The sequence below is a fragment of the Lasioglossum baleicum genome, chromosome 12, assembly GCF_051020765.1.
Source record: "Lasioglossum baleicum chromosome 12, iyLasBale1, whole genome shotgun sequence".
In the NCBI taxonomy this organism is placed as follows: domain Eukaryota; kingdom Metazoa; phylum Arthropoda; class Insecta; order Hymenoptera; family Halictidae; genus Lasioglossum; species Lasioglossum baleicum.
In genome coordinates, this window is record NC_134940.1 from 9053094 (window position 1) to 9071447 (window position 18354).

At 41.6% G+C, this 18354-nt stretch overlaps 1 protein-coding gene across 14 annotated transcripts in view; it reads left to right on the forward strand.

Annotated features, from left to right (window-relative positions):
• Sk (small conductance calcium-activated potassium channel) overlaps nucleotides 1-18354 on the forward strand; it is a 268275-nt gene that overhangs the window by 234507 nt on the left and 15414 nt on the right. For 12 of the 14 annotated variants that reach the window (XM_076434699.1, XM_076434703.1, XM_076434698.1 and 9 more), the window contains 4 exons: nucleotides 2135-2556; nucleotides 8441-8576; nucleotides 12519-12629; nucleotides 18173-18300. In XM_076434699.1, the coding sequence (XP_076290814.1) occupies nucleotides 2135-2556; nucleotides 8441-8576; nucleotides 12519-12629; nucleotides 18173-18300 (797 nt within the window). The remainder of the gene's footprint in view (nucleotides 1-2134; nucleotides 2557-8440; nucleotides 8577-12518; nucleotides 12630-18172; nucleotides 18301-18354) is intronic. The other 2 variants (XM_076434700.1, XM_076434702.1) reach the window with 2 other exon arrangements.

Sequence of the window (18354 nt, forward strand, 5' to 3'; positions counted from 1 at the left end):
CGGAAGGCTCTCGAACCCCTGATTAGCATGTTTTCCACAATTTTATTCAACGATATGGGTTGGCAAATATTTTTGAATGTACTATTGAGGTAAAACGATGGTTTGAAGTATTTATAGAAGAAGTTTGAGGTGGGCAGAATTATTTTTTCGAAAGTTACTGATGTCTTTCTAAACTAAATGTGATATATAAATATATAAATATAAAATGTGATAAATAGACTGCGGATTTTTATGTATAGGCCAGTACAGTTTAAAGCAGTGCTAAAAATATTTAAGGACATCAATGCATTAGTTTCAGCTTGACAGGATAATTGAAAGAGGAGTACAATTTTGATCTGGCTCCTGTGACATCAGTGCGAACATTTTTTATTTTGCATAAAGATCCGCAGTCTAGTGATAAATCAAGTGAACAAGTTCATCCCTTGAGACAGAAATTTTTACTATATCCTAAATAAAATGTACCCAAGTCTGCCACGAATCAGGACACTTTCTGCAGACACTGTAGCCGCTATAAAACTCATGGTAGGCTCCGACACTGCGCGGGTGGTATCTCCAACGAAAAAAACCGATGAAATACGAACTGAACTCCCGTCGGACAGCCGTTGTAACTCCTCCGCGATTCCCCGTTGTAATTCGTTTTATCGATACGGTGCAGCCGGCTATCTCGGCGCTCTTCAACGATCCTCTGTTGTCCTCCGAACGAATTATCCCTCGTAAAACGCACGAGTCGATGCACCGCAAACGATACTACGCGGAGTTTTACGATGTATCGTTCCGCGAGCCCGGTGCCTGGCTACCTCATGCTACATACTACCAGCGGTGGATTTAGGTGGCGAGCTCTCTTTTCTCTTTGTCAACGCGTTTCGCTATCGGTGTTCCGGTCGAGGGTGAACGTTTTAGAGACTATTTGGCCGGCGGCCACGATTCACTGTCTACCGTCCGCTCTTTATAATGCAATTCTCTTTGATTTTACCGAGGCTCTACGAAAATTCTATTACCTTGCAAATGAAGCGAAGATTTATTCGCCGGGAACTGCTGATTCTGGAAACTAGAGCGAACCACGAGACTGCCCGATTTTGCCTCTTTATTAAGAAATTTATTTGGATTTTTGTGTACCCTTATTTTTGCCCAATTTTTACTGAAATATTTATGCGTCAACCTTCTCGACACGAGAAGAGTGGCACATTTATTATTTAACTATTATGTAGATATTCTCTTTCTAGAGCATACTTTGTGAACAAGTCCAAAAACTACGTTTTTCAGAAACTAATGTTCACAGAATTCATTAATAGTAATAACTCAAACAGCAGGTTTCTTGACTTGTGTCACTTTTGTCGCAAGGATGAGATATGTTCTGCAACTAACGGTCCCAATAAATCCATTCTTCTCCAAACAACATCTTTAAAGTCGCCGTCTGAGACTTAATGTAATTACAAGTTGACATATCGCTCTGCCGGAGCGAACTCTCTCGATATCGAATCAAAGTCGACCCACGAAGACACGTGTGTTTTATCTGCTACCGAGGATGATTTGTTGAAGCACGTCCCGGAGCCGTAGACAAGTTTGTAGTAAAGTTTGTTACGTACACAGAGAGCCCGAGATACAATTATCTTGGAAAAGTTTCTGTGTCGATAAAGCAGGCAACCGTGAAACCGATTCTTCTTCTTCTCTTCTCCGTGAAAAACGAAATTGTTTACTTCATCCGTAGAGCGGATGTTGCCGATACTGTCGCGGTGGCTACAGAAAGGGACGATGCAATATCGATAGGTGGAGAGGAGCGAGAGCTTGAGAAACGACGGCCGTTGCGACAGAGTATAAATAATGAAACTTATCGTAGCCCGACACGCATTTTCGTTGGAGCCGGGCGTATTATGATAATCCCATTCAAAGCTGTCGGATCGCATTCTTGCCGGCACAGCCAATCTTTTTCTTTCGCGACAGACAGCCGGCAAATGAGGTTGATCAAATTGAAACGGGGACGTTGAAGAACGGTAATATGTACACCAACGAAATAAATCATACTTGGTGTACACAGTTTCTTGATAAACGTAAGAAAAATAATAAAATATTCGAACGAGAATATTTCGAATGATTTGTACAAATCTGTATGAATCGTGTATCTTTCTGTTGATAGTTGTTCATGATCGATAACTGCGCGGACGATTGGCGGATCGCGATGACCTGGCAGAGGATCGCGCAGATCACTCTCGAGTTGGTGATCTGCGCGATCCACCCGATCCCCGGGGAATACTATTTCCTGTGGACGACCAAGCTGGTGAACAAGAACGGTGACTTCGGCTCGAAATGGGTACCGTACGACGTCACCCTCTCGCTGCCGATGTTCTTCAGACTCTACCTCATCTTTCGCGTTATGCTGCTGCACTCGAAGCTGTTCACCGACGCCTCGTCGCGCAGCATAGGGGCCTTGAATCGTATTAACTTCAACACTAGGTTCGTCCTGAAAACCCTGATGACCATCTGCCCGGGCACCGTCTTGGTAGTCTTCATGGTCTCGTTGTGGATCATCGCCTCTTGGACCTTGCGACAGTGCGAGAGGTAAGAACCAACTTCCCTCATCTTCTTCTTCTTTACCTAGTAAGTGCCAGATTTTTATTTAAAATTTTTTTATTTGTAAATTTAGACAAGTTTTATGTCACAAGTTAAATTAAATTTTAAAAAATTAATTCTTGCGATCAATTGGGATCATAATACAGTGCTGTGAATAATATGTATAAACTCAACCATATTTTTAACCGACTTCGAAAGAGGAGGAGGTTACTCAATTCGATCTGTATGTGCCTTTTTTTTCGCTTTTTTTTCTATGTATGTTCACCGATTACGCCGAGATGGATGGACCAATCGGAACGAAACCTTTTGCATCTTGTAGAGTATGTTCCCGGGATGGTCCCACGTGCAAAAAAAATTTTACATTTTTGTATTAATTACGATTTTATTTGCGAAAATGTAGGGTGGTGATGCCGTTGTGAACTCCGCTGAATGTTAGATATTAGGAACAGTAACGACGCGACGTCGTTACCGTTATCGATTGCGGCTTTCAGATATTTATAAATTACGATTTGGAATGTGACGGCTTAGATAAAAAGTGTGAAATAAAAAAAATTTTATAAAAAAAAAATTAAACCGACTTCTAAAAAACGCACTAAAAAGTATAAAATAATCTCCATTTAATTTATGTGAATACACACGAACTTAAATACAATACAGTCTTTTCGGAGGCGGCGCAAAAATTAAAAATTTTCCAAATGACAGATGTTGCTGATTATGATTTCATTGGAATATGATAGGCTTGGAAATCAGTAGGTGGGAAGAGAAGATACATTAATATGTGAAAGCATGTAGAAGAATTTAAGGTATTTCGTCATTTCCAGTGTCGAAAATTTTCAATTTTGCGCCGCCTCCGAAAAGATTATATTGTATTTAAGTTCGTGTGTATTCACATAAATTAAATGGAAATTATTTTATACTTTTTAGTGCGTTTTTTCGAAGTCGGTTTAATTTTTTTTTATAACATTTTTTTTACCGTTTTTCATAGTACTGAAACAAACATTGACGAAACCGTTTATGCATTTTTATATTCTAATACAAAACAAAAGTAAGCAACCAAGAAATAATAGTTTTGTTCCTCAGAAATCTGGAAGAAATGGCATTTGTTCTTAAAATTGTGGTTTTTCTTCAATTTTGCCACTTTTATAAATATTACAGTAAGAGACACTTATCTTTAAATTCTGTTCGGTATTGTGTTTGCTGGTTGTGAATGAGGGGGTAAGACGGGGGTGTAGTTTTCAAGAAAATCGGACGGTGGAACTGGGCTCCGAATATCGACGGTGTTAACAGCCTCGGGAGGCAAATCTTCGCCGGAACAAAGGTATAAATCACGCCGGTGAATATCGGACAGGAGGAGGCTGCGCCGTTGAAGCGGCAATAGAGGATTTAGTGCAGGGGTGGAGGAGAGAGCCAATGGGTCGAGATTGCTGGCCCCCGCGTATAATTAAATTCTCCCGCAAATAGCACGGCCGATTTAGGGAAACGGCAGAGGGCGCATGGCCGATCAATCTTGCAGGCCGATGGGAGATTCTTCTCGCTGGGATCTCACGAGCATAGATACCCTTCTTTGCTTTTCTTTCTTTCTTTTTTATCGCTCTTTTTAGTCTTGGAACCGGCCCTAAAGAAATCCGTTTTTTCGGGGTATCTTTACGTTAAAGTCGCGATAAATCAGTGCTATGCTGGGAACGAACAAACGAAATACATTCTATTGTTTTATAAGTGTTTATTTAATAATCGCAGCAATAAGCAGAGAATTATGACTAAGCAGAAACAAGAAGAAATTCTAGTATTCTGGAGATGAAAATCGTTGCTGGAAATAGATTTCTCTGCTCTCTCATTGTCAGTACATCCCAAGAGATTCCACGGTAACGGCCCTAAATGACGATGAATTGGCACTGAATTCGCTGCTCCTCTACCTTAGTATCTCAGACTTAAAATTCAGCGGAGATACTTTCCCCGCAGAGATTTCCAGTTTCCTAGAAATGTTGCGATAACAAAACCAGCGTAGGCGTTATCTTCGCATTCTTGTAAAAATGTCGACAGATATATGTAGCTTTTGTTTCTAGATTGTCAATTATAAATTCGTTCTTTTTATTTGTTGAACTTTGAATTTTAGAATTTGTTGCCATAAAATTGGTTTAAGATTTTTAATCCTGACACTCCCGTTACCCGTGGCCTCTCCAGTCAGCAAAGTAGAATAGGCACGATCTACGATCAAGTAAGTGGAATAGGGATAACATATGGCCAGACAAATAATGACCAAACAAGAGAAATGGGGGAGATTCATGATCACACGAGCGAAAGAGGAATGTTCAATGGCCAGACAAGTGGAATGAGGACTGCCTGTGGCCTGGCAAGTGGAATAGGGAGTACGTATAGTTGTGCAAGTAGAATAAGGTCAACCTATGGGCCGACAAGCAGAACAAAAACGATTAAAGTACAAACAAGTGGAATTACGGACAGTTTATGAACAGGCTTGTAAACTAAAGACGAACTGTGGTTAAACAAGTAGAATAGGTCTGCGGTGAAGTAAGTAAAACAAAGGCGGAACAGTGTCGTTGAACAAGTTCAGAAGTATCAATTCGAAAACTGAGATGCAAAATTTTCAAACAATGTGGTCAGACAAGTAGAGAAGAGAGTGTATGATCAGACAAGTGGAATGTAATAGAGTTTGATCAGGCAAGTAGAATAGGACAGCGCGTATGGTCAGACAAGTGGAATGTGGCCTAATTTACGGCCAGAAAAATAGAACAGAATTTGACAGTGACCAATTAATTCGATTTGTAGTTCGCGTAATTCTTGGCTGTGTATTCTCGACGATCGTCAGAGAGTTTCTCTGCAGGTTTTTATATTGTGCAATCTCGTCACACAGACGTTCTCCGCGGACTCACACGGAATTAGAATTTTAGACACGCCGGATAGGAAAGCCGATACATGCTCTCGAAAAGAAGCATCCGGGGAAACGGCTGGTCTCCGGAGATTCGTAGATCCACAGACCCGAAAAGCTTCCCGGCGCGGCGTCGTTTTCTTGCTCGCACTCGTGCGAAACGATGGAACCGTCTCCGTTTTATCTGCAGCCCTTCCGACGTGGCAGTAAAGTTCGAAGGACACTGTAAATTCCGCGCTGAAATAACAGATGGAGACGATCCACCTTGCCCCCGAATTCATGAGAAACTCCTGGCCAAGATGAATGTCCTCTTCATCCACTCACTTATTTTTTCCTTATTCAGTCCCTATCATCTTGTGTACCTCCTTTAAGTATATTCCGCACTGATGGAGGCATTTTATCGCCTACTTCAGACGATAAATTCGTTTCTTGAGTAAATTTTTAACAATTTTATCTTTCCGAATGCTTTTAAATTTATGATGACAAAAAAGAACAATAGAACAGGGAAGCTTTGGATTAAAATTAGAGTAAGTATTAAAATTAGTGTAGACGTAGCGAAACGAGCGAACGAAAGCCAACAGAGGTAAAATAATTATTTAAATGAAAGCAGTATTTTTTTCTCGTCGCGTATAAAATTACCGGCCTCTTTAGGCCAACAAAAGGCTCCGACGCGTTGAACAAACGAACAGGAAGATAACTCGCTGGCGAAATTTTTCGTCTTCAATGTACGATGCTTTGTTATTCCCACGTAGAGACTAGAGAATTTTTTTCGTAGCCCTGATGTCATTTCCCGTCGCTTAAGATAGCAATCCGAAGTAGAGTATCAGAACTTCTTTTTTCGGGTAACCAACGAGCACCCCGAAGTTTGACAAATTCCACGAGTTAAGAAACCGATGAAACAACGTTTCGTTGAGTTTGCAGTAACTAAGTTCGCGATAACGACTCGGAGGGACCGTGGACGGACCGACGTGAGCGTCGATAAATTTCGCTCTCGGTGCTCTCGATGGCCGGAAAATATAATTTGTCCGACATGGAGGACGCGATCTGGCAAAAACAATCCATCCCCGCCGAACTTTTATAACTGTTCGGCGAGCTGCTCGGCCATTTTAAAAACCTAACGACCGCCGACCCGCTTCCAGCCTGCAATTTATTCACCGCCACCGGGGAGAAACCCGTTTCTTGCTCATTTTCGAAAAAATCTCATCGTTTACTACTCCGGGCTCCCGTTACCGTTTCCGCGGCTTCAATTATTTTGAGAGCCGCCGCTTTTAGTGCGCTATCTGACCGTGCAATCCAACTGCTCGCTTTAATGCCGGCGCGTAATTAAAACAAGTCGGAGATCGACCGGACGTGAGAAACTTACAACTTACTTAAATTATTCTGTCTGTTGTTCGGTCGCACCTCTTGGCAACAATTGACCTCGTACATCGTAGAAGCATGATTATAGTATTGGGTTGGGGAATAAGTTCGTAGCGTTTTATGTTTTCTTTTATTCTACAACGATTTTTTTGTTCTTTGGCAAATTGTTGTTCATCAATCGAAAGAGCTCCTTCTGCTTTACAAAACTGTGGTAATCGTTGTTTTGAATAATTAAATTTTTTATTATTTTTCAGGCTTAGAAATGGAATATCCAGGAGGCAAAAATCAACATTTTCGACACATGTTGAGAAGCAATTTGAAGGCGATTTTCTTTGTTGTTTTCGGTAAGCTCGTGAGGCACCCAAGCTTCCAATTTTTCGACAAATCCCATCGAATGAAGATGGTTGAGAATGGTCTTATGATTGCAGTTCAGTTTTTCCGCTAATTCTTTTTGACCTCGATGAAAAGCGAAGAAAAGCAGGTGTCGAAAATGTTGATTTTTGCTTCCTGGATATTCCATGTCTAAGTCTGAAAAATAATAACAAATTAAATTATTCAAAACAACGATTGTCACAGCTTTGTAGAGCAGAAAGAGCTGTTTCGATTGATGTACAACACTTCGCCAAAGAACAAAAAAATCGTTGCAGAATAAAAGAAAACATAAAACACTACGAACTTATTCCCCAACCCAATATATTGTAAATGACGTAAAGGCGTTATTAAAATTGTAAAAATTGTAGAGCTTTTACAGAAAGCGGTGTACAGTTGATTGTAGTAACGAAGTTTCTCGAGGATCTTTGTCCGGAAGTTGTCCGTTCTTTTAATTGACAAATTCAATTTCCGTAGGCTCGGGCTTCCGACGGGCCGTGAAAGAGATCCCGCCTTAATGAAATCTGTTGTAATGCTATCCGTCCCATTAGAACATCCGCCGCTTAACGATTAATCCCCGCTTGTTATTTTCACGTTCGATTTCCGATAATGAATTTCGTGGGCGCAGCCGAGAATACGATACGTCGTTACGCGCATTCTAACGAACGAGCCGGGCAATCAAGAGTTTAATGTAATGGAATTATTGTAACTGAACTCGTGTAATTAAGACCGATGGAACCGTTCTAGCATTCGTATATCAGTACCGAAAGCGTTTTAATTAGATCGTTCCGTGATCGAAATTGTAAAAACCCCGTATCAGAAATACGAGTTTGTACCCCGGTATAATGTATCTATTACAACTCTAGAGAACCTCCTAGTTAAAAAAAGAACGTCGAGAGAAGAATAAAATGGAGTAATGAAGAAATGTGTACAGAATTAAATGTCGGACGTAACGATCGAATAATTTCCCAGGGAACACTTTATTCCGGGGATTAATTAGACGAAAGTAGTCGTCGCGTCGCCGTCAGTGGCACGTCGGCTAATCCGTTAAACCTCTTAGAATGTTGCACGAGGCCGGGCTCGTCACCGGTAATTTTCGCAATAAAGATGGCGGCGAAGATTGCGCCGTTTCCGCCGACGACGGTCGCATAATCGTTTCGCCGGGGGGAACTATGATTATTCGCCACCGGCTATTAAGACCGTATACACTAATATATACACATACATATTTCAGCTCTGTTTTCTGTTGTGTGCCGGCAGGTTCCACGACGAGGAGCACGCGAATCTCCTTAATGCGATGTGGCTCATCGCAATCACGTTTCTGAGCGTCGGTTTCGGTGACATCGTACCCAACACGTACTGCGGTCGAGGTATAGCCGTTTCCACCGGAATAATGGTAAGGCCAGACTCGCGAAGTTTAATACCGGATGTTGCCGCGAGATTTGCGACCGGCCACGTGCTCCCACCGAGCTATTAAGACGATTCGTTAACAGGGCACGTACCGACGATCGACCGAGGCGAGAACACATCGGGCGCGTACAGTTTTCTGTTTCTCGCTTTCTACGGGACGTTTGCCTACCTCGAATCTCTCGCTTAGAATAGACTAGAGTGCATAGAAACTGTGGTAGCTTGTTAGGTGAGCGCAAAAGTTCTCCTTTCTGCAACGACCATGCCTTTTCTCCAGCGAATTCTCGTGTAACCGATGTAAAAGTACCTAAGGCGGTTTTATAATTTCTTTTTCGAAGGTAGTATTGGAGTTGTCGGAATCAAATTTTTTGGGGTGCGTGGCTGCATCCTTATGCTATATAAAGATATTTTTTTCTGAATTTGTTAGATTATTTACTGGACATGTGTGATAAATTTTTATAAGTTCTTTTCAAAAGATAAAATCGATTTTTTGAACCCGTTACACGAGAACGCTGTAAGAGTCATAATGGACATTGAAACGATTCTAGGTTTGTGTAATATCTAATTGGTCGCTAAGTTTTCTTACATTTTTATTAAAGTTTCTAACCAACATAATTTTCACTCATTTCTTTACTGCATTCATTTACCCACCAGATTTATTTGAACGACACAAACAAATTAAGGAAACTTTTTGATCAATCCTATTATTACACGTGACCTAAAAATGCAAAAAGGCGGTTTGTTATTTAAATCCTTGCAAACATTGTAGAAACAAAATAGGCGAAAATAGTCTGCTAATAGTGTTCATATCCACGCTCTTTTATCACATGATGTTAAAAAAGAAAAACACTGCAGTGAACAAAATAGTTCATTCGCTTTCATTCTTCAGACACACGATAGCATCAAACCGCAGCATGAACAATAGAGACCATGAAACTGCGTATCTTTACATGAAAATCTGACCAGTTAAAAAATTGATTTCATTGCCTAAAGTTCCAGCAAAAATCGAGTAGAAATATTTTTAACATTTCACAATGAAGGTATGTTCTTGTATCTTGCAAATAATTGCATGTCACAAGTTTCCCTGCACTGTAAAAATATCATGAATGTTATCTCAAAAGATTTTAAGAATCCTAGTACATTATTTACGTCTTACTAAAATTGTTGAAGAAATGAATGTCTGTACCTAACAATCAATGCACGAGATTGTTGCATAAAGATCCGCAGCGAAATTGAATGTGAAGATGCGCAGTCACCACGAATGCATCGCTGAATATCTCCAACGGAAAACCGCCAGAACTTTTGCAGTCACCTAAATCAGTCACCTGTCGTCACTAATCATTCCAGGATTCTCGCTGTCATCGAAGGGTTGTCAAATAAAAATCGTCGAACCCCCAATCTCGACGCATTTAGACATTTCCTCGACGAGATTTTCGACGTGTCGCTATCATTCGGAATCGCGTTCGGTTGCATCGTTGCATTCGAAACGTCGGCAATTGTAAGTTCCAGCCGACTTCTATGCAGCGAAGGTTGCCATGCTAAGGGGTTATCGACCACAGCGGCGCATGCAAGTGGCAGTTACGATGCACTTGGACCGACACTTCGTCATGATAAACGCTACACACCGAGTCTAATCTCACCATTCGGAGCCCTCTCCTGGGTTCCTTATTGTTATTGTACTCTCGGCTCGATGCTAATTCGCCGATTTAGGACTCGCAGCCGTGAATCGTTAACCAATTTGGCCAACGGTCCTGGTCAATTCCCCGTGAAATTCTGCTTTTGGTGGCCGCGGGAACCACGGAATCTCAACGATGCTTCCGGTTCTCTCGACGTTTATCGCTTTTGACTCCTTGTAGAACTCGGTGATTCCTCTAACGTGGTCCGGATAATCAGCATGCAAATGGAACCATAATCGGGACTCTCGTGTGGCCTGTTAGACGCGTCACCTGGCGCACGCTCTTCGTCATTTCGAGTGCCGCAAACTGATTATACTGCTGCGTAATTTCATACGTTACCGGAAATTGCAACTTCATTTTCAATGTACCGGAATTATTCTAGAATGTCCAGTCTGTTTCTAAATTGTGGAAATTGTCCGAAATTGTTCAGACTTCTCGAGTGTACGCTTCAAACACTGCTGATTGAATGTCTACGATCGTTTAAACACTTTAACATTCAACCTTCTACTGTTTGGTAGCTGTATAAGGTGGAGTGGGGTAAGTCCGCCCTAGTTTTTGCGAAGTTGGACTTCAAACTGATGTATTTTCAGTCTGGTATGTAAAAACTTAACGCTCTTGGTATCAAACTCTTTCCACAGTTATTACTGATGAATTAGTATTATGTAGGATTCTAATTTTGCTTGAAAATTATCATTCTGATAGGATATTGTACAAAGTGTCAACTACTACGCACTTGCCCCGTTGACGCATTTACCCCACTCCACCTTAGTTACTTTATTGTCAGTAATGACCAGATGTCCATGAGAATTACAAATTTAACCCCTTGCTTTTTTAATGGCTAAATATTGACAAGAGAGGTAGATTCCCGCTAATTTGTCAATTTTTGTGCGTTCTGCGAGAAGTACCTTCAAAACTACATTGAAAAAATTGATGAATAAAACAGAGGTCCCAAGCATCGTGAATTACGTGATTGTAAAAAATCTCAGAGTGAATTGCCACTTTCAACAACGTGAAAAATGCCCGTAAATATTCATCCAGCAGTAAATACCACATCCACGTCACTCGAGCCAACCATTGTGCAGAGCGTTGACTTAATAAACTGTAGAGCGAGCCAAGGTGTCGGCGAAATCGAAGAGCACGAAATTGGACAGGGCGACGGAATATTATACAACCGGGAGGCGTCGGTCTTCTAAGAATGACTTTATGCAGACGTCTGACCCGATCCCTCTTCAAAATTCGCCGCGATATTGCCTGCTGGTTGTCCGGATCTAGCTGACTAAGCCGCGTTTGCGTTTCCTCGACATAACGCGGACAGCATCTCCCTTCGGTGGCTGGCAGGAGAAGCTGCGGAATCTATCCACAATTAAGAGCGCGCTATTAAAGGGGTCTCGCCTCGTTGTCTTTGACGGTGGCAAATTCGACGGAGGGCGACGCGACGGGGAACGACGGGCAGAGAAAAAGGTCCTTTCAACGGACCGGCAGGATTTCCTTAAGAGGATTGCTAAACTGGCCAGTGATGGAAGCGAAAATAAATCCTCCTCCGGCGACTTTCGATGCTCTGCTGTGTAGTTTGTTGGCTACTTCCTGATTAAGAGCGTTTTAAATGGAGTCTGACGAACATCCTGTTCTAATTTCCGAGGACCTTCGTACGGACACTCATAGCTCGGAACCGGACGATTCTCAATAGGTGTAAAAGTAGTCGAGATAAAATTGTAATTTTTCGAGGAATTCCATACGAACATTCATTTAGGTAAAAATCTAGAAGCTAGGCTTCAGGCATCATCTAGAGAGATCATGTTAGTTCTGGTCGATTCTTTAGACTTCTGCTGAATAGTGATCGATAGAGGTAGAGCCGAGGATCATAGCATGTTTTATCAAATTCACTTCTACGTCGATCAGTAGTGTCATCTTTGAGAGTACTGTTTCTAAAAGAGATTCTGCTCTCTTTATCTTTAGATTAGCTAGCGTCATCAAGTAATTAGAGCGAAGGATCCGGTGGTATTTTAATTTTGCTTAACGACCGTTCTCGTGTCTATTGTTTCGGGGGAAAGTGAAAATGTCGGCGATAATCGAGACATAACAGAGCCGTCGCGCAGATGCGGTTCTGTTTCTTGTTCACAGGCGTAGTGGCAGGGACCTCCGAAGAGTTTCGATAAAATTAGTTCGTAATTAGAGACGCGGCTGCCGCTAGTCTCGTAATTAAGTGTACAACGGATAGCCTGCGAGTTCACAGGTACGTTTCACGGTGTTTTTAGGGCGCCGGATGCACGGCCTTGCTGGTGGCGGTTGTTTCCAGGAAGCTCGAGCTCACAAGGGCGGAGAAGCACGTTCATAACTTTATGATGGATACGCAATTAACGAAAAGGGTAAGAGACGCCAAAAACCGCTCGTTACGTCCTTGCGAGGATTGCTAAACAATACGTACGTGTTACGCTGCCGCTCCTGTGACCGTGGTGTTGCCATAACAGAATGTATTCGTGGCCTGCCCGCCAACGCAATCGTCCTGTGGAAGCGGAACGGCCCGAGGTCCTGCGACAGAATGCGTCGTCCTGTTCCTCGATCTTTCCTCCGTGGTGCGTGCTGTGCGACACGATCCTGGCCCTTTCACAGGAAACAAGTTAGTTCTTTACTAATGGCCTCCACAATTTTAATGAATTTTAGAAATCGAATAGAATTCGAGGAAATTTTCAACATTTTAGAGGGGATGTCATTTTTATTCAATAATGAAAATCTTCTAACTAGTTTTTAAACACATTTTTGAAGGTTGGTTCTCTGAACTGATTTTTGAGAATTTCTTCGTGAAGAACTTTGATCAAAAATTGTTTTTGTGTTTCAAACAAATGAATTCTATATAGTGCGTGGATTTCATTAAACGCAAAGTGGCCATTTCTAAATAACGCTGTTTAGTAATATTCTCGCGAAACAAAAGAAAATATCCTATAAAGGACATCCATAGTAGTTCAGAATTAACAAAGTATTGAAGCAATTTTAATGAATGATGACGTGGAACAATTTTGTTTGTGGGAACAATGTCTTATCCTGTGTATGTTGCAAAATGTTTGTTTGTATTATTATGTATAGCAATGTGGATGTACTAGAGGAAACATTTGATGATGTACATATCTGTAGAAGTTCTTGTTGCACATATTTGTGGAATTTATTTAAGTATTTTTTAATATTTACTAAATTTCTTTTGATATAAATACAATTTTTCTTGTTTTAAAATATTTAAAATTATTCAGTGCATATATTTCATTCTTGGAATAATCGGGCACACCTCCAAAAATCGAACAACATCAAAATGTAAATTTAATTAATAAAATCGAGATGAGAAAGTGGATCGCATATACATTTCAGGTTAAAAATTAATTTCTGAATCTGATCAAAGGAAAATAATAATTTTATCCGTCGGAGATTGGGGTTCATGAAAATTGCAAAATTCGATTGGTTGATTCTGTTTTACATAATCCACGGTCCCGACAGATTTTAGCGAAGTACACACACATTGGGGAGGAAGGTTCGTTGAACAAGATAGCATTTCTGCCCTGGACCAGGTGTTACTTCGTCTCCGCGTAGGCACCGGTTGACGGGCAGCCTCACGAATCTCAAACTTTTACGTGACCAGCACAATGTACTTTGGAAATCGTTCCGTCTGAACCTGTTTGTCAGAATTTTGTTGTAATTGTTAAGAATCCTTTGTGCTGAGTGTAAGGGCTTCGTCGAAGTTTGTCGTCAAGAGAACCGTCTGCTGTGGCAGAACATAGAACAACGATGGGAATTGAGTTTCTGGCACGATTTCTTCGTGATGTGATTCGTTGGTTACCTACTCGTGACTCTGAAGTTTCGTTCTGCTAGTTTGCGAAAAGTCCCCCGAGTCCTTATTTCGGTTCTGTTACACGTAACAATCGACTTCTCGAGGAACGCAACAAGGACTCGACTGGAACAAAAGAAACCGTGAGAAACAATCGAAGGAAATATTTTGCCAATGTTCACAGTTTCATTCTCGTTACGTTCCAGGCGCAAATCGGTGTAACAACATCCGAATTTTTCTCTTTTTAACAATCTTTCAGCGGTGTTATTCAAACTGTACATTGAGAAATCCGCGTAATTCATCGTGCCTATCGGTATCCCCAAAGCTCGTCAAAGAAAGAGCCCTTGTAAATCATTCCAAGCAGAGCTGAATTAAGTTCGAACTCTGTAAATCATTCCAAGCTGAGCTGAATTAAGTTCTACCCCGGTTGAATCGCCCGTCACGTTTTTGCTAAGTCGCGGAAACGAGTGCATTAATTTCGCCGTGGACCGAAAAGCGAACTTTCGTTTCGTCGTGTCCATTAATCGGGAACACTTTGCGACGAATTTTTTTCCCACGGAACGGCAAAGCAAAATTCTCTGGCGAATCGCGGACTGAACGTTAAACAGGTATTCTGGTTTTGCGCTTAGGACATTGCTCTTGATTTATGTCCAGTAGTTTTGATATTGTTTAAAAAAACATTGAATCCTTAAGAGTGCCACCATAGCTCCTATCACGATAATAAAAGAAAAATTTTTTAAATGAATTGATGAATTAAAAATTTTTAATTTTTGTGACTTTGAAGTGCACTTCCTGAAAAAACAAGGCGACAGCGTTCAAAAACTTTGTTTGAACACAAACGTATTTAAAGTTTCAAGTACACTTCGAACGCTCGCATTAATATGGTATCGAAAAATCGTTTAGCAGGCATATTGTTCAAACGACAAGGATTGGAGAGTCGATTGTTTGTACTCTGTAAGCCGGAATACCGTTTTAATCATCGGTTACGATGAATCGCAAAGCGCCAGAACGGTATCTTTCCTTAGAGACTGAACCCCTCGTAATTTTAACCGTGTTCCGCACGCAACGAAGGGTACAATGGGACGTTTCTGTTCCATTTTCAAGAGACTTTCCACAAATTACCATAGCGAATCGGATTAACGTTAAAAGAACCAGTGAGAGAGCGGGGAGAACGAGCGAAAGAGAAAAACAGAGAGGGAGAAAGAAAGAAAGTCTTATATTAATAAAGAAGAACGAGCGGCTCGCTCGAGTGAACGGAGCTCCCCGGGAAAAGGAAACCGACTGTCTTCGAGTTCATTGTGTCGTCCGGGGGCCGTCTAATGTGTCATTGTCATTTTTATCCGTTCCTGATGGTCCGAGTGTCGACGATCGATCCGCCACGGGGTCAGCCGCTGGTCCTCGAACAAGGGAATCGCATCTAACGAGACAAAAGCGGCATCGACCCTCGTCCCATCCGGCGAAAAACTTGAAAAATGAGGGGAAGAAGCTGCGACGACAAGGGACCGGGTCGTTCGATCCTCCCTGAAACTCGTTTTCGAAAACCCTGCGCGTCCTAGATAGTCGAAATCCGATTGATCCGGCTCCGGCAGGAAAAACTTTCTTTGCGCGGCTGATGCTTCGGAGCTGAATTATCGAACTATTGCGAGTTCCAGGAAAGTTCCACGACAATTAGGGAGGATGATCATTCGAAACAGGCTGCTGATTACGTATCTATGCTCGTCTGAAGTCGACAAATTGCATGCGAATGACAGGATCATTCGATTCTCCCTGAAACTCGTTGTCGTTGCGTAGCAGCCATAGAAGTTGCTCGAAGGCTGAATTTCGGACTATTGCGAGTTCCAGGAAGGTGCCACGACAATTAGCGAGGTCAGCAATGCGGAACACTTCATAAAATAATCACCAATAGTTTTCAAAGACCCTGTGCTCTAGGAGAAAAGATTTTGTTGCGGTTAATTTCGGATTTTTGCGAGTTCCAAATAGGTCCCACGGTAATTAGTAAGGATGATCAGTCGAAACGGAGCGGTCATAATTTATTTAAGCACGTCTGAAGTTGACGAATGGCATGCGAACGACAGCCGTCTTTATTCTACGCTGCGATCGAAGACTTCGGCCACGGCCACTGAATTAACAAACAGCCCGCGATATTTGTAAACCTCGGAAATATCAAAGTGTTACGGCTATAAGACCGGAACTTCCCGGTATCCGTTTGCACCACCTAAAATTAGACACTTCAAACGGTGTACGGTATTTTTTCGGACTGATTTTTAGCGTTGGAATTAGCGAGCACCGGGGCAACATCATTTCACTCTAATGAAATGACACTTGAAGAGCTGATTTATTACTAACGATTTCGTATCAATAAAATAAATTATAAATCCCTCGTGGATGTACGCGACACTTGCATGATCGCAAGCACCATTTCACATTGATGCTAAAGAACAATTACTTGTCAATTAAATTAACATTAAATTCAATTTATACGTCGTCGCGTTCTGACTCGGCAACCCAAGAAGTGAATAACGACCGATAAATAATGAACGGCATTTTAGTAATTTTCCCCGAAAACAATATGGCTGTCGGACGCATTTCGCGATTCGTATTGTCCGTAGAACGCACGCAATTTGACGAGCAGATCTTCAGAACAAAGAGCGAATAATGAAATTTCAAATGAAGCTAAATTATTCATGGGCTAACACGCAGGATTCACCCGGCGAATCGAATGTTTCCTCGACTTGCAAATAAATCAGGGTTGTCGGAAGAATCCGTCGTCTCTCTGTTTTCCGAACGTGTATAGTTGTTTTCGAAGTTGAATGTTTCACTATTTCATTTTCGTGATGCCGCGCGGGGTGGCGTTGCTCTTATCGCAATAAGCAGACCTTGAATATGCTTGCTTTCCATTAAGCGTTCTCGGATCAGCTTCCGGCGAAGATTATCGGACGTTTCGGAAATTGAAGTTTTCCGGGGGCTGTTTTATCGCGATAGAGCTACCAAATTCTCTTTCTGTCGATATTTCTGAAACTCGCAATAATCATGATCGAGAAAGGACATCGTAAAGTTCGCTTCTCTTCCGAGTGTATTGATTCGGCGGTTCTAGAATGGATCAGGTAATCCCTTGGAGTTTCGGTAATCTGTTTCGATCATTCTCAGTTTTTCTGTAAATACATTTCAGGAGCTGCGTATGCACACGGTGAGTAAAAAAGCCCATCAAACTATTTCAGTTCGGATTCCAATCGGATTATGTTCATATTGTTACATCGTTTCCGTTTTATTTCACCATTCGATCAACTGTATATACCTTCCTGATGTGTATAACGATTTTGTTTAACCCTTTGTGGACGAGCATTCTCTAAAATGGCGACACGTTTGCTGCCAGCATTTATTTCGTTTCTCGTCTTCACTGTTAAAAAATGTTTTACCAAATTAGAACTATTATTTAAACACGTCACTTGTTTGTTAGATATATTTCCTCAAAGGGTTAATTTGCCTCTCCACCGGATTATCGAAACTCCTCTGTAACTATTACTCCCATTTACCAATGAAACTGTGGATTTATAATACAATGAAATATTTTGTTTGTTTCTCAAGCAAGGATTATTGAAGTAAGTAAGGCCTGTTTAAATATAGAAGAAAGCATCAGGTAAGAGCAATTAGTCCACTAGTGCTAGCTGTGAACGATCATAAAACCACAAAAAAAAAAATAAGACAAAGTTCCTCACAAAAGGGGAATTGCACGCTTGTCGAACAAATCACCGAGGCCACGATCATTTTTCAATGTACACCGCAATACTGTCAGTCCTCGTACACGATTACCCTAAACCCGATGAAACATGCGTCAAGTATTCACAAAAAAAAAATATCGGTTTGGACAACGATTCACGAGAAAGAAACTAAAACCGAAAACGATAATCGAAACACAGAGCCTACAAAAAAAAAATGGGTGCGAACATGAACGGAGCCAGCGTAAATAATTCAAAACGAACCACAACACGAAGGGATACCCGATCGATAGCCAACGTTGTTTTTGTAGATGCGGAGGAATTTTGTTAACGTTCCTCCCCCGGAAAAGTTTAATCGCGTTGCGAATCTGATCTGTTCCAGCTGAAAAACGCCGCGGCGAACGTGTTGCGCGAGACGTGGCTAATTTACAAGTACACACGGATCGTGAAACGTGTCAATCCGGGACGTGTTCGAACGCACCAGCGGAAATTTCTGTTGGCTATATACGCGTAAGTCGATAACTGACACCTGATTGACAACCGTAGCCGACCCCCCGTAAGCGG